Source organism: Orycteropus afer, unplaced genomic scaffold, assembly GCF_000298275.1.
Source record: "Orycteropus afer afer isolate SDZICR_OR568_19922 unplaced genomic scaffold, OryAfe1.0 scaffold00015, whole genome shotgun sequence".
NCBI lineage: Eukaryota > Metazoa > Chordata > Mammalia > Tubulidentata > Orycteropodidae > Orycteropus > Orycteropus afer.
Window position 1 is genome coordinate 13,004,685 of NW_006921602.1, and position 8,537 is coordinate 13,013,221.

The window sequence follows — 8,537 nt, forward strand, 5'->3', positions numbered from 1 at the left end:
GTAAATTGTGGTCAATGTCATGAGACAAAGTATATGTGAACTGTTGTATGGAAAGTGAATTTGCTCTGTAAATCTTCACCCAAATCACAATTAAAAAAAAAAAAAGAACAAAAAGGTAGAACCAACCCAAATGACCATCAAGAAATAAATGGGTACATAAAACGTAGTATATACATACAATAGAGTATTATTCATCCATAAAGAGTGATGAAGTTCTGATACATGCTACCACATGGATGAATCTTAGAAACGTTAAATGATAAATGAAATAAGTCAGTCACAAAACGACAAATGTACGATCCCACTTACATGAAATGTCTAGAATAGACAAATGCATAGAGACGAAAGTTTATGAAGGAGAATGGAGAGGAATGGGAAGTTACTACCTAAGGGGTGCTGAGTTAATGTTTGAGGTGATGAAAAGATAGTGGTGATGGGTTAAACAATGCATTGAATGTAATGAATACCACTGAATTGTACGTTTTAAATTTGTTAAAACGCACTCAATATCATAAAAAAAGAAAAAAAACAGACCAGGTTTGCTGGTCTGATAGAAGCTAGTGGAATCCCTGAGACTATAGCCCCTAGCTGCCCTTCCAGTCTGGAACTGAACCCATTCCTGTGGCTTCCAGCCAAACAGAAAACAGGCATATGAGCTGAACATTTCCATTAGATAGATACACTCCTTGGAGAGATCAATCTTGGGAGAATAGAAGGGCTGTGTATGCACAGGGAGACAGCTCAGGGGGCAGGAGTACATGGGAGGAAAGGACACAGGGAAGAGGTAACTATGGGGAGGAAGTGGGAGAGGTGCTGTTGCATTGTGGGAGATTACAGTCAATGTCAAGAGACACGGTGTATGTGAACTGCTGTATATAAGATGAATTTGCTCTGTAAACTCTCACCAAAATCACAATAAAATTAAAAAAAAAAAATTAATAGACCATTTGCCTGCTCTTTTGTTGTTCTGCAGAAAATAATCCAAAATATGGTTCCCTGTGCTGTCTAAAATAATAGCCACAAGTGCTTGTGGCTCTTGAGCACTTGAAATGTGACTAGTATGACTGAAGAATAGAATTTTTCATTTTATTTAATTAGTTTAAATTTAAATAGCCACATATGGCTAGTGGCTACTGTACTATACAGCACAGGTCTAGGCTAACACTGTGGCGTTGTGTAACTTGATTTTAAAAGAAATGAAATTTTTTGTGAAATATTTCCCTTAATTCTGCAGGTTCCTTTTTAACCCCTCTGCCTGCCTAGATGAACACTTAATGCAGTTTAAGTTCTTGGGAATTTTAATGGGGGTCGCTATCCGCACAAAGAAACCTCTGGACCTCCACCTGGCCCCTCTGGTGTGGAAGCAGCTGTGCTGTATCCCATTAACCCTGGAGGACCTGGAGGAGGTGGATCTGCTCTATGTGCAGACTCTCAACAGCATTCTTCACATTGAAGACAGTGGGATTACCGAGGAGAGTTTCCATGAGGTAAGTCCTGGCCATTCTGTTTCTGCTGGAGTTGACTTTCCTATGTACCAACTAGAATTTTTCTGTGTAAAATTCAGATATGATCTTCCACTTGCAATCCAGGTGACTCATGTCATATCTGTTGCTGCCCTTAGCAGCTTGGTCCGAGCAGTTAAAGCAGCTGCTAATGGATAGAGTCAATGCCAGCCCCCAACTTCTGTTTTTTTCTCCTTTAATCCACTCTCTTCGAATCAAGAACCAAGATAGCAGGGAGGCCCAGGGTGACCAGAGTTCATTAAACCTAGTTGTAGGCAGAAAGATCTAGCTTCATATCTGACTATAGCCAGATGAGTCAGCTTGTTCCCTGCAAGTAGCCTGATCTGTTCTACTTCTTTCATTTGCCTTGTTTTTACACTTAACATCTTGACTCTGTTACTGTTTGCTATATTTGTATGTGATATACTTTTTGTTGTCATTTCTTCCATGTAACAAAGACTCTTTTTTCTTTAATTTTTAGATGATTCCTCTTGATTCTTTTGTTGGCCAGAGTGCTGATGGCAAAATGGTTCCCATAATCCCTGGTGGAAATAGTATCCCACTCACATTTTCCAATAGAAAGGAGTATGTGGAGAGGGCCATTGAATATAGACTTCATGAGATGGACAGACAGGTAAGATGAAACATCTCTGGAAGGTGCATGTGAATGCTTGGATTTGTCTCTGAACAAGAGCCAACTGCTTACTACCAAATTGTGGCATAAATATTTACTGTGTTGTGTCATTTGTATCATATTTCAGACCCTATACAGAGAATTTTTCAGGCCATATCTGCCATCAAGGCTTTAGATGAGCTCTAAATTGGTCATTTGTTAGATTGAGGCCAAGCTCACACCCAGGCATTCAGACTGGATCATCTCACTCCTCCTCAGTCCTGTTCATCCTCTTGTCTTACTGCTCCCCAACGCAGCATCCCCACTCCAGCTTGATCAGTCAAGGCCCCTATGAATGAGTCCCCCAAATGCAGGTGCTTACGATCCCAGTGAGTGTTCCTGTCTCCTGCTGCAGTCCTTCAGCCCACAGCTGAGAACATATCTCCTCATAGATCATATTTCTCCTAAGGTGCCTAACCTGTGGAGATCTTTTTCCTTACTTTGAAATTCTTCAAGATGTCTCTTACTTCTAATGTTATAGTCTAAGAATTAGGCCCTAGATTTGGATCTTGTTTCTTCAATTAGATTGTGAGACATTGGATGAAGAATTAATTTTCCATTTCTTTTGAGTTACCCCTGGTGACATATTTTTTAAAAAAAAAAAAAAAGCTCACTGCTGTCGAGTCTATTCGACTCATAGCGACCCCTCCTTGGGTTTCCTAGTCAGTATCACCACAGAAGTAGATTGCCCAGTCTGCCTTCCAGGGAGTGGCTGGTGGGTTTGAACTGCAGCCTTCTGGTTAGCAATCAAATGCCTTAGGCACTACACTACCAGAGCTCCCATATTGTTGTTGTTGTGTGCCATCGAGTTGGACCCGACTCATAACGACCCCTCCTTGGGTTTCCGAGGCAGTATCACTATGGAAGTAGATTGCCCCATCTTCCTTCCGAGGAGTGGCTGGTGGGTTTGAACCGCCAGCCTTCTGGTTAGCAATCAAGTGCCTTAGCTGCTGTGCTACCAGAGCTCCCATATAGTAAGCATTTAATAAATTATGGGAGTAGGAATGAGTGACCATAGAAATTAACATTGTGTCCAAAAATGGTTCTTTTGGTTGTATAATCTTTAGTAGCCATTTCAGTAGTACTTGCTGAGTATTTGGGGTCTTCTTAAGAGATGGACCCAGGCTCTGGGTTGTGGAAGTTTAGTGATTTGAAGTGTACATGTTCCACAATCCCTTCACTCCTGGTTTCTTTTTGACTCTTGCCTTTAGGCCACGTCCACCCAGAAAAATATGTGCCTTAGTTCTGGTCAGTGAAGGAGGATCCTGTCAGTGATGCTGGATTTTGTTAGGAAGGGATGGTGGGCTTCTAAATTGGATTTGAACTGGGACTAGAAGAAGGATAGAAGTAGGAGAAACTCTTGAGAGGGTTTAGAGGCACAGAGAGCAGACCATGTTCGTGCCTGGAGTTCTGAGAAGCAAGTAGACTGTCTGGGATGTAGACAAGCAGGCAGGGGGTACCCAGCCCAGTCTGGCCCACTGTGGCTCCCATTATATACACACATGTTGAATGAAAAACCTCTCCTGGGAGCAGGTGGCTGCAGTCCGAGAGGGAATGTCCTGGATCATCCCTGTGCCACTGCTGTCCCTCCTCACGGCCAAGCAGCTCGAGCAGATGGTTTGCGGAATGCCTGAGATCTCAGTAGAAGTCCTGAAGAAAGTGGTGCGGTACCGGGAGGTGGATGAGCAGCACCAGCTGGTGCAGTGGTTCTGGCATACTCTGGAAGAGTTCTCCAATGAAGAGAGGGTGCTTTTCATGAGGTTTGTGTCTGGAAGGTCCCGACTACCAGCGAACACTGCTGACATTTCTCAGAGATTTCAAATCATGAAGGTTGATAGGGTAAGTAAGCTATTTTTTTTCTCCTTGGTTAGATCTATCCTTATTGCTTGCATTTTGGGAAAACTTAATTGTGGTCCTTAGGTAGACTTACCAGTTCAGGCTCAAAGCTTGAGATTTCTAGTATTTTTTTTTTTTTTAATCAAGCAGTAAAACTTGTTCAGAAAAAAATACGTAATTACAGTGGAAAAAAACGTCCTAAATGGATACATACAAATAATCACCTTCCCTAAATCTTGCAGCATTTCCTGAGTTAAAGCTGAACTTGGGCAGAGGGATCACCATGTAGCCTCTGCTGCTGCTTATTTCATACGCCATTCTGCTGTGTCACTTGTGCGCTGGACATGGTCTTGTTTGTTTTTGTGAAGATACTAGCCATTTACTGGTGAGGTGCTCCAGAAGGAACCTGAAGATGTGGGGAGTGATGATAACGTGCTCAGCGGCAGTTTGTGCAGCGTGCACCACAGAGGACGTGGTGCTGCTTCTCTGTGGCCTGATGAAAGGCCCTAGCAGCAGGGCCCCAGCCCAGCTGCCATCTTGACAGATGGCTAAGGAATAAAAGGGCTTAGAGTCTTAAATGCTCACTGCTACTCGAGTTATCTTTCTCAAGCACCAATATGACCATGTCACTCTTTTCCATTCAGACCTTTCAGAGGCCCCCTGCATTGACTCCAGGATAAATGCCAGCCCCACAGCCTGTCCTTAAACACCTCCATAGTCTGGTCTCTGTTCCACTTTCTGACATCACCTCTTGACACTCATTATGTTCCAGCCATAATGGGCTGCTGGCCTTTCTCCCCAACAGACTGTGCTTGCTTTTTATTTTCCCCCACTTTGGTGCCTTTGTGTAGCCAATTCCCTCTGCTTTAGTAAGTTCTCCTATATATATTCCCTTTCTCTCTGTGCCTGGCAAGCACTTATTTATCCCTTAAGCCCAACACCAATGTCATCTCCTGTAGGAAGCCTTCCTGGATGTTTTCCTGTGCTCCTGCCCCATTCCTGAAGGCAAACTTGGTCAGATCTTCTGTCTACCTTTTGGACATTTCCTGCATTAAGTTAAAAGTGTCTGGGTGTCCTCTGTCTCTACCTTCACCCTCACCCTTCATGAGTTGGGGAGTGCTCTGGGCAGGGCCCATGGTATTTATCAGGAAACAATAAGGAAAGTGGAGCCTCTTCCCACAGGGCCCCTTCCTGGCAGGTTAGGCAGGTTTCAGTGTCTGCCTTTCTGGAGTTTTTTCAGCAATGACTCCTGGAGGTGGCTGTCGCCAAAGCTGTTCCTCCCACTACTGCCTCCTGAGGCTGCAGCTCTGTGCCTCTGGGCTAGGCTCACTGGAGAGGCCACACACAGGAAGGGCTATGAAGAGCTTGTCCATAAATTTTCTACATGACTTGCCAGAAACCATAAGTTGTAAATCTGTTTTGTTGCTTCAGAGGGAGGTGGGGAGGAGGAAATGGTTCACTTTTATTCACTCTGGAAATAACCATTGCCTTATATCTGCCTTGGGCTACCCCTGTCATGCCAGTTAATCCATCATTAATCTCTTGCCTGGGGGGTTTCAGCCTGAGAAAACTGACCACTGTGGGCCTCTTCTTTGTGGCTTTTAGGCCATTTTGCTAGTGTCCAGATTTAATCAGAACCACCTGTTGACAGCTCCTGTTTGCTGTCAGTTGGTTAACGTCTGTTGCTGTTTTCAGTTTTTCTGCACTAGCACTTTCTGTGTCCTTACTGGCTCACACAGGCTGCCTTCTGGGCCCGCCATCTTCTCTGGTGTGGGGCTTAGAGGTGGAGGAGGCCTGGTTTCTAGGGGAAGCTGAGCAAGAAAGAGCAAGGCAGGTTCTTTTTTAAAACTAATTTTAAAAAATTATAAAAACAAAATACTATTATTACTGTCATTACAAATAGCTTGGAAACGGTTGTATTTGCAGGCAGAGGACATATGTAACCCTAGTGAAAAATCACCATTTTATATTCTGCTTCCCACCCAATAGTCTATCCTGAACACTTTCCATTTTGCTGCAAGTCATTATAGTCATCTTTTTAAATGGCTACATCATAGTCAGTTAATGGATGGACTGGGTTTTGATTAAATGTGCCCTTCCTCATCTGAGCTGTGTGCTGCCAGCCATGGCAGGTGAAGGGTGCAGAATGCAGAGCAGGAAGAGCAGTGAGGAAGGAGGCAGCAGATGGCAGCTCTCCCACAGCTCCTGTTCCTCAGTACTGTCCCTTCACCTGCTCTGTGGGGGAATCCCTGCAGCTGCCCTTAAGTTTGAACCCACTTGGTGGGAGTGAAGGAACTCTTACTGCACTCCTGCTCTGTGCCAAGTTCGTTCCCATAAGTTATCCTGCAAGTCAAGGCTTATTCTCGCTTTACGTGTGAGGGAATTGAGGGAGGTGAGGAGAGGAAGCAGATGCCCTTCAAACCTGAATGGCCACAGAATACTGGTGCTGCCCTCTTTCTACCATGGCCCAGCTTCTGCTTCCCACTTGAGTGGGTGCTTTCCATGTGGCAGCAGTGCGTGGGCAGCCCCCACTGCCCAGTCACAGCCCTGGCTCTCTCTCTCCACAGCCTTACGACAGTCTGCCTACCTCACAGACCTGCTTCTTCCAGCTGAGGCTGCCGCCCTACTCTAGCCAGCTGGTCATGGCTGAGCGCCTACGCTATGCCATCAACAACTGCCGCTCGATCGACATGGACAACTACATGCTGTCACGCAACGTGGACAACGCTGAGGGCTCTGATACTGACTACTGACTGCCACGGGTGCCGTCACTTCCCTTTTTTTCTCAATAATGCTCACTTCCAACTTAATGTTGAAATACTTTTATGGTAACTACATAGATGTTTTAGGAACTTAAACTTACATTATAAACAGTGGCCACATTTAGTTACTCTAAATGTAACAGAGAAATTAGATGTTTTTATTTTTCTGTGATTGTACCAAAAAAAAAAAAAAAAGACAAAGTGCTCTGAGTCAGGTTTTACCCCTCCATATTTTTGTCACTTTTGATAAGTTTGCATGGAACCATTTTGGTGCATTTTTAGTTGGGAATGGTACATTTTTGTAAACCCACTCAGTGAACACAAAATTGTACATTGTGTATAATTGTTCATTAGAAAGGACAGTTTTACATGAATATTCATATATTTATTTTGTTTTAATTTGAATTGCCTGTGCAGGGTTCCTTATGCAGAGAAATAAAGCAGATTCAGGAATTAGAGCTTGGGCTGCTTTTGTGATCTCCAGAGTTGCTGCAGAGCCAGACGTTAGCCCAGAACAGAAAGAGCTTCCCAGGCGCTTCTCAGAACTTTAACAGCTCTTGACCCATTTGGAAACATTTCCTTCACGTCGAGGCACTTTCCTTCACATTCCTGAGGCTTTGCAGAATGACATCACAAAGGACTTTGTGGCCATAGAAGCCCCTAAGGGCTTCTTGTTCTGCCATGCTGGGTTTTGTTCTCATTTTGTTCTCCAGAGTCCTTCAGCCTCTCTGCCGGTCCTCTCAGCACCACGGTTCTCAGAGAGCATGCTCTGACCAGGGTGCTGTGTGCAGAACTGATTTTTTGGTCTGGGGATCACACGGAAGTCTCTATGCCACCTGCATCCCCCAGTGGATGGATCGGCTCCCCTGCCCTCCCGCAGTCCGGTGTGCAAAGTGTGCAGGAAGCATCTGCCTTTGGAGGTTTCCTCTGTTAATTAGAAGGCATAATTAACTGAAAGTTTGATTTTATTTCATTTAGGGAGAACTAAATCCAGCAGACTTCAGCATCAGTAGAGAAAAGCAGCCAAAGCTAATTTGGAATTAGGAGTCCCTGGGTGCTGCAAGCAGTTAATGCACACAGCTGCTAACAGAAAGGTAGGAAGTTGAGGCCAGCAAGAGGCACCTCAGAAGCAAGCCCTGGTGATCTGCTTCCAAAAAATCAGCCATTGGAACCCTGTGGAGCACAGTTCTACACTGACACACGTGGGGTCTCCATGAGTCAAAGTTGACTTGACAACAACTAGTTTTGAGTTTTTGTTTTAATTTGGTATTACCCCATTTTACAGTTGAGTAAACTGAGGCTTATTTAGTAAGTGGAGAGACTGGGATTGGAATCCATCCAAAAAACCAAACTCACTGCTGTTGACTTGTAGCAACCCCTCCTTGGCTTCCCTAGGGGGTATCTGTATGGAAGTAGATTTCCCAGTCTTCCTTCAGAGGAGTGGCTGGTGGGTTTGAACTGCCAGCCTTCTGGTTAGCAGTCAGATGCCTTAGGTGCTGTGCCACCAGAGGTCCTGTCCAAGTTTGTCTAATATCCATTTTGCCATAAGGCAGTTACCAGTCTGCTGCTGGTTGGCCTTGGCTACATGGAAAATGACTTAAACCCCCTTTGCCATAACTGGCTTAAATATAACATGCTAAAAAGAGCCTTGAACACTTACAGAATGTCTAGTATGGGGCTTGGCTTTGCTAGGCAAGAGCAAAGTATACCATCCTGGCTCTGCCTGTGAAGAACTTGAGAAGACAAAATGAGAAGCAATGGAAT

The 8,537-nt window shown here is 44.4% G+C and overlaps 1 protein-coding gene across 1 annotated transcript in view; it reads left to right on the forward strand.

Moving 5' to 3' along the window:
- The window catches only part of HERC1 (HECT and RLD domain containing E3 ubiquitin protein ligase family member 1), a 191,859-nt gene extending 185,095 nt beyond the window's left edge, over positions 1-6,764 (forward strand). The window contains exons 74-77 of the mRNA XM_042783232.1: positions 1,235-1,487; positions 1,984-2,136; positions 3,709-4,014; positions 6,579-6,764. Coding sequence (XP_042639166.1) covers positions 1,235-1,487; positions 1,984-2,136; positions 3,709-4,014; positions 6,579-6,764 — 898 coding nt within the window. The remainder of the gene's footprint in view (positions 1-1,234; positions 1,488-1,983; positions 2,137-3,708; positions 4,015-6,578) is intronic.
- Positions 6,765-8,537: the final 1,773 nt, after the last annotated feature.